Source organism: Arvicola amphibius, chromosome 5 (assembly GCF_903992535.2).
Source record: "Arvicola amphibius chromosome 5, mArvAmp1.2, whole genome shotgun sequence".
NCBI lineage: Eukaryota > Metazoa > Chordata > Mammalia > Rodentia > Cricetidae > Arvicola > Arvicola amphibius.
Genome location: NC_052051.1, coordinates 30,653,452 through 30,676,103, shown reverse-complemented (window position 1 = coordinate 30,676,103; position 22,652 = coordinate 30,653,452). Strand labels below are relative to the sequence as shown.

The window sequence follows — 22,652 nt, the reverse complement described above, 5'->3', positions numbered from 1 at the left end:
TATTTTATGAGTAATGAGACGATATCATCAGATGGAAAGTATTTGAATGAATACTTTAGATGGAACTGTGTAAGCAACCATTACACATGACTGGCATGGTCCATGCCCCACCCCACCCCATCCCTGTGTTGTCAGAAGGCCCTTCCCTGCTCTCTTGGCTTTAGGTGTGACTGCTGGCCACGGAATCCTGTGGATGTTATGTATGCAGGGACGTGAAGTAAACTCAAGGATTGGTGTTCTTGCATTTTTTCATAAGTAGATTATGCCTCGGGGAGTTATCTGTTCAGGGAAGACAAAACACGTGTTGAGCAAACTCCTACCCAGCAAACCACAAGGCGGAACCATATCAGGAAACTCCAGCTCACCACAGGTGTTTGGCACTGGCTTTGGGGAGGCTTGTTAGGCAGCGCTGTTGCGATAGCTGTCTGTTGGGAAACTAAAGAGTTGCCTCTCTTTTAGGGACTGTTGGTTCAAACTGAAGAAAGCTGTTACAGTCGGGTCCTGTGTCCGCCCCCCAATGGCCCATATGCTAACAGCTTGGTCCCCAGCCTGTGGCTCTACTAGGAGGTGGTATGACCCTTTAGAAGTGGTATCTTGTGGATGGAAGTCAGCTCAATAGAGTAATGCCCTTGAAGGGGGGGACTTGAATCCCTCCTTTTCCCGTCTCTTCTGCCTCAGAGCCACAATAAGGGGGGGGGCAGGCTCCCTCAGATACACACACACACACACACACACACACACACACCAGCATGATGTTCTGCCCCACCACTGTCCAAAAGACAAAAGAACCAAGTTCCATGACCAAAGCTTCTGTAGCAAAATAACCCTTTCTTCCTTGTAAGTTGATATTTCTCAGACACTCTGTCACAGTTCAAAAACTGTCATACTAGCCAAAACAGTTCTAGGTTAGACTTTCGTTAGTCTTACCAATAAAAGCATAGGTCTTATAAAATATATTGATTATTTTTTAGTTGGAAACATCATCAAAGCTGTTGACAGCTATTAGGAGCACTTGTTAGAGAGCCCAGCTTGCCACATATTCCAGCACAGCTGCCCTTCTTCCCTGGGCAGGCAGGAAAACGTTCACAGTGGAATTGCTTTCAGCTAGCATGGCAGAGAATACGAAACACAAAACCCTGGGCTCTGTGTGGCCTACACACTTAAATTTCTTCAGCAGAAAATGAGCATGCTTTGTAACGTCTATTTAGAAAGACTGGGACTCAGCCCCCTGACAGTTCTAGTGTCCTGCCTTGTCTCCTGGCAGGCCCACTCTTGGTTGTACAGGACAGCCAAGATTGCTGTCCTGCAGCAGGCAGGAGCTTCAGGACTTTAAACAAAGTGTTGACCCTATCAGCCAAGGAACTACTGATCTGAAGAACCTGCTTCCCAATAAGAAGGCCCCTGGCCAAGGCGAGTAAGGCTACCCTCTCCCCTCCCCCGCCACACTGCTGGCTTGGCATCCCATGACAGAGGAACAGGCACATGGGAGTATTTTCTAGATGTGGGCTGCCCCAGAGGCACCATCTGAGGGTTCTTGGAGCTTATCTTTTTACTAAATAAGCCTTCTTTTTAAATTTTGGACTGAAAGCAAGTTTCAATGGTATCCTCTGCCATACAGAAGCTTTCCAGTTTCATGGCATCCCATTTATTAATGTTCTCAGTGTCTGTGTATTCAGTGTTCTGTTCAGAAAGTCTTTTCCTGTGCCACTATTAGAGTCAGTATATCTGTTTTTTTAAAAATATTTTTTATGGTTTATTTAACTTTTTTATTTTATGTGCATTGGTGTGAAGGTGTCAGATCCCCTGCAACTGGATCTTCAGACAGTTGTGAGCTGCCATGTGGGTGCTGGGAATTGAACCCGGATCCTCTGGAAGAGCAGTCAGTGCTCTTAACCACTGAGCCATCTCTCCAGCCCCCAGTATATCTGGTTTTATGTTGAGGTCCTTGGTCCATTCAGAGCTGAGTTGTGTGCAAGGTGGCAAGTATGAATCTATTTGTGTTTTTCTACAAGCGGCCGTCCAGTTTGACCAGCACTATTTGTTGAAAGTGCGATTTTTTTTCCAGTGTGTATTTCTGGCTTCTTTATGAAAAATCAGATGTTCAAAGCAGCAGGATACAGAATGGGAAAAGATTTTTTTACCATCTACACATCTGATACAGGGCTAATATCCAAAATATATAAACTCAAAGAAATTGGACATCAAGAAAACAACCCAATTTAAAAATGGAGTAGAGCTCGAAACAGAATTCTCAAAAGAGGAAATGGCTGAGAAGGACTTAAAGAAATGTTTAGCATCCTTAGTCATCAGGGAAATGCAAATCAAAATTTCTTTAAGATTTCATCTCAAACCAGTTAGAATGGCCAAGATAAAAAAAAAAAAAAGACAGCTCATACTGGCAAGGATGTGGAGTAGGTAAACACTCATTCGTTGCTGTTGGGAGTGCAAACTTGTACAGCCACTGTGGAAATCAGTGTGACAGTTCCTCAGGAAGATGGGAATTGATCTGCCTCAAGATCCAGCTATACTACTGTTGGGCATATAACCTTACTACATAGACATTTGTTCATCCATGTTCATTGTTGCTCTATTCATTTAGTAGCCAGAAATTGGAAACAAATCATCAATGGATTGATGGGTGAAGAAAATGTGGTACATTTGCACAATGGAATATTAGTCAGCCATTTAAAGAATGAAATTCTGAAATTCACAGGTCAATGAATGGGGCCAGAAAAAAATCATCCTGAGTGAGGTAACCCAGACCCAGAAAAACAAATATGACATGTATTTGCTTATATGTGGATAAGCCATTATTAAACAAGCTATAATCCATGTAATCACAGAGGATTGGGTAGAGAATAAGAGACTGGGGGAGGAAGGAATCTCCCTAGGAAGTGGAAATAGAATAGATAGTTATGGATGGACAAGGGCAGGGTGGAGTACTGGAAAGGGAGGATCAAATTGGGGGGAGGAGGGAAGAGAGGGTTCAGTGGAGGGAATATGGGGAAGGACATCTAAAACTAAGGGCCATTTGATGAGTCATGTAGAAGCCCGGTATAGTAGAAGCCTCCTATTCATATATGAATGCCATCTAAGAGAAATTGTCAAGTGATGATAGATACAGAGCCCCAACTGGACAATTACAAATGAAGCTTCCAGTACTAGTAATGGGTTACATCTAATCAAGTTGTTGACCAAAGAAGCTCCATAGGAACCTCAAAACAGCCCAGGCTATTTCCAAGGCTACTGGTTGCTCCCTTCAAACTGATGGAAAGGTCCTATTGCTGAAGACAACACCTACATAACTCATTGGAAGTCCAGCTGGTGCCTCTCTAGAGCTTTTACCCCTATGGTCTACTGTTCATGGAACTGGAAGGTACTCTGCATGCTACCAAAAGAGAAAAGTAAGCACCAACTCAGATACAAACCTTTTAGTCTTCAAAGGTGACCAGCCTGCAAAATATGCTGGTGCAATAGTGGCACCAAGCTTGTGGGAGTAACCAACCATTATATGATTTGATTTAAGGCCCACTTCATGAGATGGGACCTCTGCCCAGCACTGCTTAGGTGGTCAAGATCCTGAGACTAGATAGGCAAGGAACATAGGGAAAACCAAATACTATTGTTCTGCTAAAGGAACATAGCAATAAAATGACTACTAATGACAATCTTATATACTCAAAGATCACTCCTTTGCTTAGCCATCATCAGAGAAGCTTCCTCCCACAGCAGATAGGGACAAATATAGACAACCATGACCAGACGATATGCAGAGTGTGAGAATCCTCGGCATACTCAGTCCTAAAAGGAATGTCTCCAACGAATCCCTCTCCTTAGCGCTCAGGGAACTCTGCAGAAGAGGAAGTGGGAAAGGTGTAAGAGCCTGAGGGGATGAAGGATGCCAAGGAAATGAGTCTTTCTGAATACACCAGGACCAATGCACAGATGAACTCAGAGACCCGGGCAGCATGCACAGGGCCTGCACAGGTCTGTACCAGATGGGGTCCTAGAGCTGAAAGGAGAAGTGGACATTTGTCCCCATCCCTGACCCAGAAGCCGTCTCCAATTGATAACCATGTGCAAATGAAAAATTAGTTTTCTCCAAGGGAGTCTCCCTGAGGAGACAAACCACTCTTAAATGTAGGTCCTATGCTCAGTGGTAGATGGTCACCACAAAATGAACTCAGTGGGTTGTTTGGAGGTTCTTTGTCTCATATTGAGCCAGGGCCTTTAAAAAGAAGAAAACTTACAGGTCCTTTGAGTATATATTATGACTTCCAGTTTTATATTTTAATGGGATACCTGTGTGTGCAAACGTGTTTCTCATGCTTTTTATTTTTTATTTGGTTCTTCTTCATGTTTTTTTTCTGTGCTATTTTGATTTGTTAGTTTTTGTGTTATTACTTTATTATTATTCTTTAGATGCCTAGTTGTTGTCTAATGAGAGACAGAAAGGTTGTGGATTTGAATGGAAGGAGAGGTAAGGGGGAGTTTGGAGGAGTTGAAGAGATGAGAAACCATAATCAAAGTATATTGTATGAAAAAACAATTTTCAATAAAGGAAAGAAAAAAGAAAGCAAGTTTTGCATAATTTATTCAACTAAACTGAATAAATACACTTGTTTAGTTTGCCTTATGAAATTTCTTTTCATAGAAGAAGAAAACAACACTCAGCGAGTGTAGACATTACGGTAAAATTCTTCCAGCAGATCTGAGAAAAATGAGTCTACAGGCACTTGTTTCTTCTTTGTAAAAAAGGTTTACAAAGAAAAAAATAACAACTCAATGTCATAAACAGTAGACGCTGCACCCAGTTTAGAGTGCCACTGATCTTAAACTGGTAAAATAATAACATTTATAATTATTTCTGTAGCGTTTTTGAAATATGTAAATAAGTGGGATTGACTGCTTCTCTCAGAATGCTCTCTTATGCAGGGAATTCTTTCCAGCTTATTTTATGATTTTATATTTGCTGAGCAAAATAATACCCTTCCATCCCTCTAGCTAGGTCTTGACACATTCAATTCTAAAACCAGCAATTTGAATTTTTATAAAATTACACATTGAAAGCAGACTGTTGCAACTCTTAGTTTTCAGAAACAAGGGAGCTACCTTGAAATCAATCCGGGTCAGCATTTCCATATTAAAACTCTGTGTCACACCCATAGGCAGACGTGTTTTTTGCCAGTGTCCTTTCCTGGCTCACGAGAAGTTGTATGCATGGCAGACTTCAGCAATTTTGTTTCCTTAATAAGTGTAGCAAATAGGGAACAAAAACAAGATAAAAGGTTTTATTCTAGACCATTTCCTCCAGCATAATTTCAACTTTCAAATTATAGGAACATAAATGAATGTCCTACTTCTGCGTTAGAAGTACTTGACTACTTTGTGGGATGTTTTGTGCCAATTCTTTACTAAATTATCTTGGTCGCCGTTGCTAGGTAACACCACTGGCTTCCTGCAGCTGAAAAATGAAAGGGTTAGAGGGAGCAATTCAGCATTATTAGCATTTGACTAATAAGTTTTTTTTTAATTGTGTATCTTAGCATGTCCCTCTCTTTCTAGGGAAGGTCATTGTCTATGGGAATACAATTGACGCTTACACAACAGTGGAGACACTCTTGCACACTGGCATTAAGGGGATGTGCATCTACTTGGTACATCCTCCAGCCGATTCCAACATAACCTGCTTCAACAACTATGTGATAGAGAGTGCCGTGCAAGATGCACTCAGTGCCGCTGGGGTGACTGTCTATAAGGACTCGCTGTTGGCTCAGTGGAACGATGGCCAGGACCCAGATCCCATCCACAGTGCCAGCTTCACCACTTCCACCAAGCCTTTCCGACTGGAGTGCTCAGTAAGTCCATCCCTGTGGACCATCTACTTAGGGAGAGTGCTCACCTCCCAGGGGCTAGGGACTCTGGAAGACTGCAGCAGAGAATTTACGGCTGCCGGGTTTGGGGTATGTTTTAAACTGTCCGGGTTATCCTTCGCCCAGAAGCAAGAAGCTTCTACCAATGTGGTGACTTAAAATAATTTATTATCATTATCTATTGATCCTGTTTGGGGGTTTGTTTGGCCCAAATAGGCAGCCACCACAGGAGATTTCTTGCGTAGCTGAGTTAAGACAGTAGAGAGAGCTGGAATCACCTAGAAGGCACATTGACTTTTCTGGCTATCGATGCTGGATCAACTTCAGCTGAGATTTTTAGCCCTTTTTTGAGCCTGTGCTTTATCAAAACACAGTGATAGTTCTAAAAGCAAGTGGAATGGGAGCTGGGGTGTCTGCCCCTTAGACCAGACCTCAGTAGCCCGTCAGTAGCTCCACTACCACAGTTCTCCTACAGGCAAGTCGTTCTGCCCACTGCACATTAAAAGGGAGAGAATCTCACCAACCAAGTGAGGGACACCCCAAGGGGTGCTGGAAAGGGGTTGTCCTTTCCTGCTTTCCTATAACACACCCCAGCAAGAATACAGTGGTAACCTAGACCCCTGGGCAACCCCAGACTTAAAATCACAGCAGCCCTGTTCATGGGTCTGCAGGTCCGAGAAGCTCCTGAAAATGGCCTGACATGAAGATTCTGCTGATCAGGGAGCTGTCAGAACTTATTTCTTAACCAACGGTAATAAAACATATTCATAGCATAAGAGGGGAATCCCACATCACTTCCCAGTCTGAGAAGAGCCTCCTGCCGTCCACCTCCTGCCTTCATGGTCAGCATCCATCCAGATGTCTCTCTGGGCCTTCACCCAGTGACTGTGGCAGCAAAACTGAACTTCTCTGTTGTACAATTGTCCTCTGATAAGACCCCTGGGTAGCTCAATGTTTAACAATAATTTATCTTTTAAGATAGCATCCACCACACCTTGAGTCACACAGTGTCATAAAGTGGGACTTATTCTTACTCACTGGCGCATGTACCAGAGAAACCATTGTCTTTCCAAAACCAGTGACTGGGTTTGAGGCAGTGGTGGCTGTGGGCCTTTTCTAAGACCAGGCCTGTGCATCTTCCATCTCCCCACAGCAGGGAACTGTGGGCCAAGGCTCCATTATGGTTACTGCTCTGCATCCCATTTTCTTATTGCTGTTGTTGATTTTCTGCCTTTTCCAAGTACACCTTCACTTCTTTTGTGGATTTCCAAGGCTCACCCTTGGTTCCTCTCTTCAGAATAGAGACTTTTATTTTTTGTTCTGATTCTGCTTCACCAGCCATCGTTTCTGGACGTCTCCCACCTCATTTATTTCTGACATGATAAATTGTGTTCCATCCCCATGCCTCTCTGTCTCCCTCAGTCTGAAATGGAGGCCTGTCGATTTTGATTTTTTTAAAGATAAAATTCAAAGCTTACTTCTCAGTAAAGACAACTCATTTATTAAACCAACACAAGTTACAAATCTTTACAGGGTACAAGACTAGGGTTCCACAGTATCCCCTCCCCTCCTACCTTCTCTTTAGGTCCCTATGCTCCTAATTTACTCGGGAGATCTTGTCTTTTTTCTACTTCCCATATGCATTATATCCGTGTGTGTCTCTCTTAGGGTTCTCTTTGTTGTCTAGGTTCTCTGGTATTGTGATTTGGGGACTGGTTTTCTTCACTTTATGTTTAAAAACCACTTATGACTGAGTGCATATGATAATTGTCATTCTGGGTCTGGGTTACCTCACACAATAGGATGTTTTCTAGATCCATCCATTTGCCTGCAAATTTCGAGATGTCATTACTTTTTCTGCTCTGTAGTACTCCATTGTGTAAATATACCACATTTTCCTTATCCATTCTTCGGTTGAAGGGCATTTAGGTTGTTTCCGGGTTCTAGCTATGACAAAGAATGCTGCTATGAATATAGTTAAACACATATCCTTGTGGTACGATTGAGCTTCCTTTGGGTATATACCCAAAAGTGGTATTGCTGGTTCTTGAGGAAAGTTTTCTCCTAATTTTTTGAGAAATTGCCATACTGATATCCAAAGGAGCTATACCAGCTTGCATTCCCACCAACAATGCAGGAGTGTTCCCTTTTCCTTCCCAAACAGTTCCATCAAACATATGAACCTGTGGGGCCGTTCTCGTTCAAACCACCACATTAATGATGTGGGTTTTTTTTTTCACTTTGTAGGCATTCTTCAGCTTCTACAAGAAGAATGTGGATTATGAAACATTTAAAGCCTTTAATGACGCATGCCTCGTCTATGATGGCCGACTTGTGATTGACACCACATTCCACACCAATGACATAGCCATCAGAGCTGCTGGCTCCCTCACTAAATTCTCAAACCGATATTATTCAAACGAGTGGACCCACAGCAACTTCAGTTCCAAAGAAATTGGCTTCCAGCTGGCAGCAGCTATGCTCAGTCTCTTTGACCCAACCCTGGAGCCTATAACTGAACCACCAGCTGACCTTGACCGCCTCATCCCCATGTACAAGGGAGCCAAGATCCAAGGTACGTGGAAGGCCCCTTTTCTCTCACTTGCTGAGGACAGTGTTCAGCCACATGTTTCTCTAAACATAGCTCCTTGGTCTTTAGTGGACTGTCCTAGAGGTAGAGTAAGAACTTGTCATTCATTGTGAACTGGCAATATCATTACTATGAACCTTTGCATACTGGGAATTTATTATGGGCTCCCCGCCTAACCACAGTCCCCAGATTATAGACTGGAAAATCATCAGTAACTTCTCCAGAGATCTCAGGGCTAGTGAGCACTGGTTTGCCCTGACATCTTACCCTAAATTCCCATCCTCACCATAAGTTCATAGTTGAAGAGACCCCTCTAGGCAGCCCATTCCTTAACCCCTCTTTTTAAACATTTATCTATTTTTTAATCTTCTGTATATTGTTGTGCTACCTGCATGTATGCTTGGGTACCACATGTGTATAGTGCCTGTGGAGGCCCAAGGAGGGCACAGGATACCATGGAACTGGAGTTACAGGCATGTGGGTACTGGAAGCCAAACCCCAGTACTCTGCAAAGGTAGCAAATGCCCTTTACCATGTGTCATCTCTCCAGCCTCTAGAGCCTGCCCTCTTCATGGATAGGCTCAGCCATTCACAGCTGGGAAAAAGTCTAATTTCACTCCCTAAGCCTTGTTGTCCCCTATGAAGATGATTTCATATAAGGAAGATTTTTTTGCATTTATTTTATGCTTAATTTATTCCTGTACCTCAAGCTTCTGTTTCTCCATTTTCTCCTGGAATGTCTTTTTCTTCTGCACAACCCTCTCTTCTTGCCTAGAAACAGTTTGTTCCTTTTCAGTGGTAATCATCTCCATGTGGCAGGGGGAGCTCATGTATAGGTTAATGCATCCGTGAGCTCTACAAGTTCAAAGGTATATCTTAGGTTGGGTATGTTCTTGTTGACTTGAATATGACCAATGACTAGAGAATCTACGTCCAACCTTTTAATTTCAGCATTGCTCTCTGCACCCTTAAGCATGTAGAGCAGGAATTCAGCTCTCTTTTAGGGCCATCAACCCTGTGTCCAGCCCTACTATTTGCTTTGGGCACATGTAGTTGGTTTTTATTAATTTGGCTTTTTTGTGGGGCCACAACCAAGCTCCCAAATAAACCACATGGAGTCCTATTCTTTCTTATGAATGCCCATCCTTAGTTTGGTTTGTTTCTAACCAGATTTTCTGTTTTTCTTTTTGGTTTTTTGAGATAGGATTTCTCTGTGTAACATCCCTGGCTGTCCGAACTAGCTCTGTAGACAAGACTGTCCTCGAACTCACAGAGATCTGCCTGTTTCTGCCTCCCCAGTGCTGGAATTAAAGGCATGTACCACCGCTTAAATTTATCCCACCTGTGTTTTGCCTCTGGGCTTTTATCTTTCTCTATGTCTGTATATCTTTTCTTTCTTTCTTATTCCATGTCTGGCTGGGTGGCTAGTCCCTTCTTTTCTCTCCTTGATCATCTTCTCCAAGATTTCTCCTCCTGTTTATTCTCTCTGCCTACCAGCCCCACCTATCCTTTCTCCTACCTTGCTATTGACTGGTCAGCTCTTTATTAAGCCAATCAGATGTTTTTTGTTTTTTTAAGATTTAAACAGTTTTAATTGTTTTTTTATTGAACTACACTTTTTCTCTACTCCCCTCCCTTCCTCCTCTCTCCCCTTCTGCCCTCTCCTGTGACCCTCATGCTCCCAATTTACTCAGGAGAGCTTGTCTTTTTCTTCTTCCTATGTAAATCCATATATATTAGGGTCCTCTTTGTTGTCTAGTTTCTCTGGAGACTGGTTTTTCTTTGTTTATGTCTAAAAGTCACTTATGAGTGAATACATATTATTTTTGTTTTTCTGGGTCTGAGTTACCTCACTCAATATGTTTTTTCTAGATGCATCCATTTGCCTGTGAATTTCAAGATGTCATTATTTTTTACCACTATGTAGTACTCCATTATGTAAATGTACATTTTCTTTATCCATTCTTCAGTTGATGGGCATCTAGGTTGTTTCCAGGTTCTGGCTATTACAAATAATGCTGCTATGCACATAGTTAAGCACATATCCTTGTGGTATGCCAATCAGATGTTTTAGACAGGCAAAGTAACACAGCTTTGTGGAGTTTAACAAATGCAATATAAGAAATGTAATGTGTCTTTGCATAATTAAACAAATATTTCACAGCATAAATAAATGTAACACATCTTAAAGTAATATTCTATAACAGGCATATCTACTAACTCTACCATTATATTGCTGGATTGAAGCACATTGCTTCTTCAAGATGGCATCCTTCAGATACTTAGTGACTTTTAGGATTTACATACCTTTGGTGACTTGGGTAGTTTCATGGGTATTCCAAAGTGAATGTGAGAATAAGAACTTCTTGATCTGCCTGATTTTATCAGATTTTCTGAGTCATTTCACAGGTCACCTCAGGTTGCCTATGGAAGAGGAAGATAGGTTGTTGGTTTTTTTATGTTGCGATAAAAAGACAGAGAAGAGATATTTTCAAACCATGTTTTAAAACATTTGTAGACCTTTCCACCATGAGAAACATACATATTTACAGAATTTGGTGTTCAGTTCTGGGAGGTTCACAGACTATCTGCAAAGCATGTGTGTATAGGGCCTGAAGGTATTTATGAAACCTGATCTAGTAAATGAAACACCAGGCCACAGAGACAAAAGTCCACATTCAACTACTGCCTTCCTCTCTTTAGAAGATGTCTGGGGTGGTCCTGCTCCTCTCCTCTGAGTAGGATCTTAGGGAATGACCTCAAGCAGGTAAGAGAAGGGAGGGACCCCAAAGACTAGAGCTTGGTCAGGCTCAAGATTATCTCCAAAATCTTAAGGACTTTATAATAATGATTTTCTAAACTTTGTTAATTTTCCATGTAAAATATGGTTTTTAATGTTTTGGTTATTTGGAGGAGTATGGGAAATGGGAATGCCATGGCAACATTCTGGAGCTATTGGTCTGGTTAAGTAACCATGAGTTAGGTATAGGGAGGTGTAATATATCAATGGGTTGCATCTTTGCATGTCTTGCACAGGTGGCTATATTATAAGGTATTCTAGTTCCATTGTACTGATTTGATTAAATAACACTTAACCACCCAGGGCCTTCCTTCCTAACCAGCCATACTTTAGCTGGAGTTTCATGAGCATCTCTGTTTGTCGTTTGATGAAATATAAACCAATAGTCCATTTCTCTAGGTGGCATTCTTCCTGGGTCTTATCATTATCTGCATATTGCCAAACCTACCATACCAAGTCCCTTGGATGTTCAAAGATCACAGCCTGATTTTGTAAGTATTGACCTTGGGTTTTACGTCTAGTCGTAATAATTGATTTTATGGGGAGGTAAAATTTTTGTCTCTGTCATTGGTTCACACATCATACGCTCACTGTACATGTCAACAGTTAAAGTGGCCACCAAAGAGTCTTTGTCCTTTACACCATCATGTGGTCCACTCCCAAAGGGAGCAGAGCTGACTGGTGTAGCCTGCAGGATGGGTATGGGAAGTGTGTGGTTTCCAAACTGTATCAACATCACGAAGATACTATAGCTTCCACCTTGGACCTTTGCAGGTAAAGCTGCCATAGAAAGAGATTTCCCAGGTAGTCCTTTGGTGAGGTCTGTATGGTAATGAACTGAGGATGCCTACACCAGCCATTTGAATTGCTTTCCTTAGAAGTAGGTCTTTCTATCATTCAAGTCTTGGGATGACCATAGCTCCAGCCAAAATCTTGACTGAAAGTCTAGTTCCCAACTGAGCCATCCACCATCTCTAACTCCCAAAGATCATGAGATGATCAAATTTAGTGTTGCTTTAATATATCTTTTATTCAATAGACTTTTAAAAAGTAGTTTAAGTGTTATAACAAACTCCAGAAAAAGTTACAGTGATTTCCTGGATTCCCCTCTCCCTCACTACCTTCCCCAACTCTCTCCATTTTCCCACCAAAGTGATCCAGCCGTCAGAACTGATGGGCCTTCATCAGTGCATTGCAACCGGCTGATCCCAGTTTCATTCGGATCTGTTCTGGCTGTGTACAGACAGTGCTCTTGACAGTGTGACCACCACCACAGTGCCATACAGAATCCTACTAAAACCCCCTCCATCTTTTCTTTATTGTCTCCAAAGTTGTCATATGCATTAGCTACTCTTCTTATTACTGTGACCAAACACTCAGCAGTAAGCAGCTTAAGGAAGGAATGGGTATCTTTGGGCTCACAGTTTGAGGACATTGTCCTTGGGGCCAGAAAGGCAGGAACTTGAGGCAGTAGTCATATCGCATGCACAGTGAGAAGAGGGGAGATGGCCATTCTCAGCTGACTTTCTCCTTTGTGTACAGTACAGGACCCCAGCCCCAGAATGCTGTCACCCATGTTTACTGTTAACCTAATCCTGAAGCTCCCTCATAGACATGCCCAGAGTTCTGTTTCTGTGCTGATTCCAAATCCCATCAAATCGACAATCAGGGTTAATTGTCCTATCATACAGTTGGAACCCACAGCATGTGGGATTGGCTTATCTTCACTGGCAATGTATATTTAAGTTCCTTCCATGTCTTTTCATGCTGTACAGTCCATTTTTTAAGGTGCTGAGTGATTTCCCATTGTCTAGGTGTACCACAGTTTATCCATTAACCTACAGAGATCAGTACACCACCATTGTTAGGTTCTGATATACCACCAGCCTATAGACATCTATATGCCTTTGTGTCACTGGGGCAGGCAGATTCTTTGGACCAGGAATGACCATCAGGCCTAACTGTTTCCCTCCCATTCATGAATTACGCCTGGGAGAGGTGGGAGCTATGGGTGGGTCTTCCCTTTAGCTGGTCAACTTGAGAGTTCCTCAAGGAAGCTCCTCTGACAGATTGTCCCTGGCTGAGTTCTTATCAAATGGTGACTCCCTTCCTTGTGTGTCACACTTGATTTTCCCTCAATGGGGCAGAGTCTCCTTTCCCATCGTCTTCTGAATATTTTTGAGGGTTAATGACATGGCCAACTGAACAGAAAGATATTTCTCAGATTTTCTTGGAGGGATGGCTAGCCATGTGGTGCATTCTGGCCAATCAAGTATAAGTAGAATATACCAGAAATACCCTTCAAAGCAATTAGGAAAGGGGGATTCAAAATGTCTCTAGTCATTGGCCCCTAGCCCCTTAATTCAGGAACCCGATCCCAGGTCTTCCATTTGATTCCCACAGGCTTGGAATAAGTCATCCCTCTTGTCTTCGGTCCTGGACTTGTTATTGATCATTTGTACAAAGCAAATTATTACTGATCACTTACACGGCTTGGAGGACAGCAGGTGGCCTGTGAACAGTGCAAATTCATGTAAACGCTGCTTCCATGTGATAATAAAACCTCCTCCTTTTAGAGGGAAACACGGATATTCTATTTTCTTCTTTTTCTTTTAGCGTTCTTTGGCCTCACCCACTGAGGGCGAGGTGTGGGTTGTTTGTTTTTTTTAGACAGCGTCTTTCTATCTAGCTGAAAGGGTGGCCCCCAAACTAGCAGTCTTCCACCCAGAATCTTGGGTATGGAGGGTGCGGTCAAGCGCCGTCGCACCTGGCTTCCACGCTCCTTCAGGTGTCTGGCTGCCAAGCACCAGAGTCTCTCTTCTTCTGTCACCAGAGATAAGCAACCTCAACCATACAAGAGCAGGAAGTGTAGGTCTTGATTTGAGACCACACCAGAGTCTTCCTGCGTCGACCTCGGCCTGTGCTCTCTGCATCAAGTCAGAAGAGACAGAAGGGCTTTCAGATAACGGGAATTCTAAAGACAGTGCCACTTCAGCAGATTCTTTGGCTGGTGCTATGACAGTCCTTGAACAGGACTCCTGGCTGTTATTAAACTATTTGCCAGGTGGGCTTCCTTCTTAATTAGTGCAGCAGACCTTAGCAGATTATTTTCCATTTTCATTTTTCTAAGAAAAAAATATATATAGGATGGCTCCATGGCAATCTTTTGGAGCGGGGATTAATTTATGCAAAATTGTTGCCAAAATGGCTGGGCAGTCACCTAAATATAGCCATCTGACAAAGAGTGCAGGCCACCAAACAGTATTTCCCCCCAGGGAAACTGAATCACTGTTCTTACAGTACGCGTGGTCCAGACGGATCTTAGACGTCTCGAGTTCTCGGTGAGTAGAACAGAGAAGTTGGAAGCCACTTCAGTAATCCATGAGCTTTCTACAATGACCCAACAAACAGAAGAGAAGACTGGAGGTGCCTCCAGAATGAGCTAACGTACAGATCTGGCCTACATGCTTGGTTGGCTTGTGTGCCACAAAGGAAAGAAATTTGTCACAACAAATTCCACCTTGGATGCTAGTAGATCCTGAATTGTGTTTGTCATGGGAGCTGGGGACTCGCTTTCTCAAACACTGAGGCTGATTAGTCCCATGACTTCCACCTGGTGTGAATTTTGGATCGTTTTTCCAGAATGTGTGATCAGGGAAAATAAATGGGCAGCAAGTGACAGGAGGAATGGGCAGCACTGCAAGGGTAACCTGACTGCAAACCAGGTTGATGGGGGTTTCATCACATCACAGCGATGTGCAATATTTCAGCGCACTCCAAGTTTCCAGACTGTCCCACCCCACGCCCCAGCCATGCCGAGACAGTGCCAAAGCTCATTAAAATCGACACGAGTTGCCTTCCACAGCTAAGATCTGTCACCAGCATGACCTTACATTCTCTAGGGTGGCTCTTTATTGACTAGCCTGTCCAAGCCCTTGTCATTGTGGAGCACGGTCTGCTTAGTTTTGTGCTGACACCACGGAGATTCAGTCAGAAAAAAAGTAAAGCAAAACCTGTCATTGGAAGAAATCTTAAGACTACAACAGGTTGCAGCGGGTTGCCATTGGACAGTGTTTCCTGCTCAGACTCTGACTGGTCCCCGGCCAGCAAGCCACCAGGTTTCCTTGGCAGTTAGTCACCTCTCCACTGCTGTAGTAACTAGCCATGGCCCCAACCTTAAAGTGCCCAGCCTAGGGTACAGAGCCCAGAACACAAAGGAGACCTCCATAACTGAATGTGGGATGGTGAATGAAGCTCCTTGCAACGCCACCTTCTCGTTGCCCATCTGGGTGGCTCACAAAGTTAGTTTCTTTGGTGTCCGGGTCCCCTGTTTTTTGTACTCAGTATATAGAAAATTAAGGAGGAGAAGGCAGCAGCTCAGGCCTTATGGGATTGCTGTCCCTGCTCTCCAGTGAGCCCAGAGGAAAGCTGGCAGCTTCTGGGGGTGCTGTCTGGGACCCCCCAAGCAGCTTTACTAGGAATATTGCTACTGCTTCTACTGAGGAGTGACCTCTCATTCAATACTCACTAGCTTGTGGCTTTCTAGCTTCCTGCTGAAATTGTCCCTTTCTGCCAAGGGGTCAGGAGGCTACCTCCAAAACTGCCGATGGACCACTCAAGGTGGTCCAGTCTGCATCTTATCTGGGAAAGGCGTATAGCAGAGGTCACCATCTGCACACCCATGTGTAGTCCAGCTCTAAAAGAGTGCTTAATATTGCAAGCTGTCCGAGTGAAGTGGATGTCACATGCCCACACCCAAGGCAGAGGGAATGAAAGCCCAGACTCAAGGCAGTACCCCTGAGTGAAACACTGGCTGGAGCCGGTGGGGGCTAGAGAAACGCGGCGGTGAGGGGAAGCTTGACTGCGAGCAGAAGACGCCCTGTGGCACAGGCACAGACCGGCATTTCTGAAGTCTTTACCAGCACCCCAATATAAACACTGGACCTGTTGACATTTGCTTATTATAATCCCAGTGCCAAAGGCCGAGACAGGAGAATTCCACGGGCATTGCTGGCCAGGCAGCCTAGCCCAGTCCAAAAGCTCCAGGCCAATAAGAGACCCTTATTGGTGGCTCCTGAAGAATATGTAAAGTTAACTCTTTTGCCTCCACACACACCTTCAGGCATGTATGCACGCAGGCACACATACACGCACACGCACACGCACACGCACACGCACACACACACACACACACACACACACTTTTAATTTTAATGACAATACCAGAAATGTGGAATGCTGCCGCTACTTGTTTCAAAATGGAAAATGTGCTGTGGACGCAGGCTCTTAGCATGAATGTGGTTTTTTTTTTTTTTTTTTTGGTTTTTCGAGACAGGGTTTCTCTGTGGCTTTGGAGCCTGTCCTGGAACTAGCTCTTGTAGACCAGGCTGGTCTCGAACTCACAGAGATCCGCCTGCCTCTGCCTCCCAAGTGCTGGGATTAAAGGCATGCGCCACCACCGCCCGGCCAGCATGAATGTGTTTACACTGGTCCACCAACCTCTTCTTTGAAGCGTCACTGCCCAGCTTCTTTCTAAGGTTGTAGCTGCTGTCATCCCCACACCTAAATACCCAGTCTGCCACTGTATTGAAGTTGGCCTAGAGTCTTGTCGTGATCCCACGATGCCCACCAGTCACCTCAGCTTAGCTAAAAAGTTAAACCTTGCAGTTTGGTTGCTTTTCCTGCTGCTGTCATAAAATGCCCTGATGAGAGTAACTTAAGGGAGAAATGGGGTTTATTTTAGGTCAAAGTTCAAAGGTATAATCTGCTGTGTCAGGAGTCATTCTGGCAGGAACTTGGGCAGCTGGTCACATGGTGCCCCCGGTCAGGAAGCAGAGAGCACTCAATGCTCTTATTCCGCTCACCTTCTCCTTTCTGTGCCTCCCAGGACCCCAGCCCAAGGACCGGGGCTGCTTACTTTTAGGGTGGGTCTCAGCACCTCATGTGACCCAATCAAGATGATTCCTCCCAGATGCCAACCTAGTATAAGGGATGTCTCACAGGTGTGCTGAGGCTTGTCTCCTAGGTGGGGTCAGATCCTGGTGAATTGACAGGCACATTAACCATCATGCTGTGTGTCCATGTTTAGATGAAGCCCTCAGGTGGACCCAGGACTAAGTAAACATTTGGGATTAGACAAGTTGAATTTGCCTTTGCTTTATAAATGCCACATTCAAGTGCAACGCGAAAGCTTAGCTCCATCTGCACTCAGCAGAGCATTATTGGTGTTGTAGTGAACTAAATCCAGAGTCTTGGGGCAAAGTAAAAATTCAGCCTCCACCAACACAACCTGTGTTTGTCTACTGAGCCCAACAGGGAGCAGAGCCCCAGTGAGGAGTCGGTAGCTTTTAGGGCTGAAATAGAAAAGGTAATCGTGACATGGGATTATTAGAGAGCCCTTCTTCACCGTCTGGTTCCTGGGGCAGTTTTAATCAGTTTCCAAGGGGCAAAATCCACACCTTGAACAACTTATAAACTGAAAGGTCACCCACGGATGGTATGGGGTATATGCTATGGCCTGAGAAAGGTCACCCACAGAAGGTATGGGATGTACACTGTAGCCTGAAAAAGGTCACCCCCAGACTGTCTGGGGTGTAGGCTGTGTCCTGAGAAAGGTCGTTCACAGACTCTCTGGGGTGTAGGCTGTGGTCCACAACCTTTCTCCTGGGAACTGAATTATCAGTGTCCCAGCTGTCATTGTCCACCCTCCTTCCCAAGCCTAACCACTAGGTTTTCACCTTTTATTTGTTTAAGTATTCTTTAAAACAACTAGAATTCCTCATGATCACGTTGATCAAGATCTTGTTTTCAGAATGGTTCTGTGAAATTTGACACTTCATACCCATCATCGAAAAGGACTCAGTTCCTTTACTGGGTGAGATATTGAGCAATAGAGTTGGTTGTCACCTAGCAACTGATTTAAAAGCGTAGAACAATGTGATGACAACTGAAAGTGTGCCGAGGAACATTTTGGTCATGAAAAATGTCATTTCCCGTGCACCGCTGTCTTCCTTTGTGTCTGGTCAATAGCTGTCATTTGCAACAAGATAGAACTTGTCTATTGTATGTGAAACATTAAAACATCACTAAGTTCCCAAAGTCGAGGAATGTTTTGGATACTGTTTTCCTGATCCATTTCTCCTTCTCACCCAGGGTTCAGAAATAATTACCGGCAAGGCGAATGATGGGACATATTTCCGACTGTACATGAGCAAGCATAAGTTGGTGGAGGCCATCACGTGCCTTTCAAAGGAGCCCTTCCCAGTCTCCAACTACATCCGCTTGTTTGGTCAGCATGAGCAAGTCCTCAACAACCTGTGCATTCGTTTTGATGACAAGCTAATTCCAGATCTCTACAGGTAAGCTGGACACAGACTCCGACTGTGGGTACATTATGGTTACACATGGTGTTTCGCACTGGAGGAATGTGTGTCACCATGCACCTGAGAAAGGACTTGGAATCACTGAGAGAGGCTGGCGTGGCTGAGGGGGCTTTGTCACAGAATAATGGATGTCAGACCTCTAGCATTGGCTGGAGAGCAAAGGTTCACTTGAGGAAGTACGTGAACTCAAATGTGTTCATAACTGGGCCTGGGCTGGAGCTCAGAGGCAACTAGACATGATGCTGATGTCATGAAAGTGTGAAGTGAGGTGATGCTCAAGTCCCTTTCCACCTGGGGCTGCTGAGAGCAGCAGTCCAAACCTAAAAGAAAGGTTGAAGGTCAGGATGTGGAAGAATCTGGTTCCATTAGAAATTCTGTATTACTAGACAGGCTGCTTACCATCCTATCCCTTTTCCTTCCAACATGTGGATAACTGTTTATCAAGGATATCAGGAAGAAAATTTCTGTCCTGGCAATCTACACTGTAGTCATTTTCAGCTCTTTTACAAGCTTGCACAGATACAAGGTCACATAGTTCTTTTACACAGTTACACCAATACCTAAATACACAAAAACCTAGCAAAGAAAGAGAATTGCAGACCAATATCCCTTATGAACATTATCAGTAAAATACTTACAAACCAAATCTAAGAACACATCCAAAAGACCATCCTCCATGATCAAATAGGCTTTATCTCAGAGATGCAGAGATGGTTCAACAAATGTAAATTGATAAATGTAATCCACCATATAAACAGACTGAAAGACAAAGACCACATGATCATCTCATTAGGTGTAGAAAAAGGCCTCTGACAAAATCCAACACCTCTTCATGATAAAAGTCCTGGAGAGATCAGGGAAATGAGGAGCATACTTCAACCACACAGAGGCGATCTACGGCAAGCCCACAGTCAACATCAACCTAATGAAGAGAAGCACAAGGCATTTCCTCTAAAATCAGCAGTAAGGCAGGGATGTTCATTCTCTCCATGCCTATTGCATACAGTACTTGAACTCTGAGATTCAGCAATAAGGCAACTGGAGGATATTACGGGGATAAAAATAAGACAGGAAGAAGTCAAAGTACCTTCTGTTTGCAGATGATACAATTGTATACATAAATGACCTTAAAAATTCCACCAGGAAAATTCTACAGCTGATAAACACTTTTATCAAAGTAGCAGAATATAAAATTAACACACAAAAATCAGTAGCCTTCCAATACACAAAATGACAGAATGAGATAGAAATCTGGGAAACAATACCTTTCACAGCATATATATATATATATATATATATATATATATATATATATATATATATATCTTGGGATACCTCCAACCAAGCGAGTGAAAGATTTGTAGAATAAAAACTTTATAGCAAGTTTTATTTTAGACATGTCAAGTTCCATGAAAAAAAAAAAACACTGCAATTGGTGGAAAATGCATCAAATCTTAGATCAGTCCTGCGAAAATTGTCATCTTTGATGCTGGTCCTAGTATCATAGCACAGAAAAGTCTCTTATTATTTAGGATGCCTTGAGGAAGGCATGCCATTTTACAGTAGAAAGCCACTTCCAAAGGCAGCTGCTGCTTAGCAAGGTGGGAAGACCTTTTTTCTATCCATAAAACAAGATGGTGTCAGAGGCAGTAGTACCTCACACAGTCTATAAAACAGAATTTGAGCGCCCTTGATTCCCAGAAGTGTTTTCAACCGCACAGACAACTGTAGTCCTCCACTGCTTAGCTGTCACTATTGATTCATGAATTTTCCTGCTGGTTGTTGTCTTAAGTTCTCTGTGCTGTTACAAACACTTCTGTGGCCACCAAGAGCATACTTCATGTGGAGAATGTCTCTAAGAGTCACAGCCCTGTAGATGCATAGCCTTTGCAATCTGTCCCTAAACTTTCCCAAATTAGTCTGTCTACACAACCATGCATGGTAGTTCTTGTCTGTCCATCATACACTGGTTATGTTCAGACTTTAAAATTAGACCAGTCTGGTCATATGCAAATGTATCTTCTTGATTTTCTATATCCTTCTCTGATGACTGATACAGCTAAGTGCCTTTTAATTTGTTGATAGGACATTTATGACAGTACCTTGTGATCTTAAGGGTTCTACTCTTTAAAGTGCCCAAAAGGACTGATATATTCTGCATGCAAACTTGTGTTGGTCACATAGCTTAAATGTTTCTTCTATTGCTTTGAAACCACTCTTTTCTATATAGTGGCAGTTAATATGTATTCTTAATTTAATGTAATATCTTAATACCTTCTTCAAGGATATTTTGGATATTTTTGTCTTTTTACTTTCCCAAAAGTTTTATAATAAACCCACCATGTTCCATGAAATATCCAGTGGATTTAGTGGACAGTGCATTAAATTCTTGCTTAATTAGGGCAAGAATTGACCTTTTGGATACAGATTATAACATTATAAATTAGGGGTAAGCATCAGTTTATTTAGATCATCTCTCATGGCTCTCAATAAAATTATATAATTGTCTTCATAAATGACTTGCCCAGCTTTTATCTGACAGGATCCCAGGGTATTGTATAACTTTTTAAAGAATTTTTTATGATTTGTTTAACTTTATTTTACGTGCAATGGTGTTCAGGTGTCAGATCACACAGGAACTGGGTTTATACACACTTATGAGCTGCCATGTGGGTGCTGGGAATGGAACCCGGGTCCTCTGGAAGAGCAGTCAGTGCTCATGACCACAGAGCCATCTCTCCAGGCCTGGTATTGTATAATTTGATTGCTGCTATTAGCGTCATTTTCTTGGGCCAATGAGAGTAAAAAACTTGCTGTGTAAGCCTGATGACCTGAGTTCAAGCCAAGGTAACTGCATAAAGGTAGGATAGAATCAACTCTACAAAGTTGCTCTCTGACCTCCACGTGTGTGCTATAATATACACCCATCATGCTTGCACGTTTGTGTGTTCTCTCTTTCATAATAATAATTAATTAATTAATTTCGAAGCATCACTCTTATTGACTGTTGATGATAGAAAGGGATGCCTTAATTTTTTATAGGTCTGTGTCCTGTAAATTTCCTGAAGTCCTTCATTAATTAAAAAAAATAATCCACCTATAGATATTTTTAGATTTTTCACACCAAACTATATTAATTACAACAGTGTTTGGCCAACAACTCAGGTGTATTCCTAGCTAGCTCTTATATCTTAAATGAACCCATTTCTATTTATCTGTGTATCACCACGAGGCCGCAGCTTACCAATAAGGTTCTGGCATCTTTCTCCTTTGGCAGCTATATGTCATCTGCCTGAGGCTGCCTTTCTCCCTGCATTCAGTTCAGTTTTCCCACATAGTTATATTCTGCCTTGCTATAGGCCAAAGCAGCTTCTTTATTGGTAATAACCAATGGTCATAAAATGTATTCATAGCACACAGAGGGGAATTCCACATCAGTAGATTACTCTTGGCTATATTTTCACAGTGCTTGGTCTTAACAATCCATGGTACGGGGAGCTCTTTCCATCTCTGGTGTCTTCTCCAGTTCTTTCCTTGGTGTCTGAAAGTTTTCGTTATAGAGCTTTTCACTTACTTGGATAGGTCTAGTCTAAATTTTTGTTGGTTGTCTTTAATGTGAGGCAATTGTCAATGGGGTAATTTTCTTGGTTTTGTTCTCAGCATGTCTCTTAATTGTATGTGGAAAGGCTACTGACTGTGCTGTGATAATTTTTTTGTCCCACCTCTTGCCGACAGCTTTTATCAAATCTAAGAAGTTTAGACTCTCTAATCTGTAGAATTATATTTACGAATAAAGATGCTTTGACTTCTTTCTTTCCTATTTGTTTTCTTTTTATTTCATTCTCTTGTCTTATTTTCTCAAATTAATACTTTGATTATTATATTGAATAATAATGGGGAAGTGGATACTCTTGTTCCCAGTTTTAGTGGAAATGCTTTGAACTTTTCCCCATTTGGCTTAGTGTTGATGATAGATTTTGTTGTATAAAGCCTGAGTATGTTGAGAT

The 22,652-nt window shown here is 42.7% G+C and overlaps 1 protein-coding gene and 1 pseudogene across 1 annotated transcript in view; one reads left to right on the top strand and one right to left on the bottom strand.

The window, feature by feature from the left end:
- Positions 1-22,652, top strand: part of Cfap61 (cilia and flagella associated protein 61) — a 273,757-nt gene that overhangs the window by 204,672 nt on the left and 46,433 nt on the right. The window contains exons 22-25 of the mRNA XM_042055131.1: positions 5,566-5,858; positions 8,121-8,448; positions 11,663-11,754; positions 18,416-18,621. Coding sequence (XP_041911065.1) covers positions 5,566-5,858; positions 8,121-8,448; positions 11,663-11,754; positions 18,416-18,621 — 919 coding nt within the window. The remainder of the gene's footprint in view (positions 1-5,565; positions 5,859-8,120; positions 8,449-11,662; positions 11,755-18,415; positions 18,622-22,652) is intronic.
- On the bottom strand, positions 9,156-11,589 carry LOC119814263 (annotated as a pseudogene).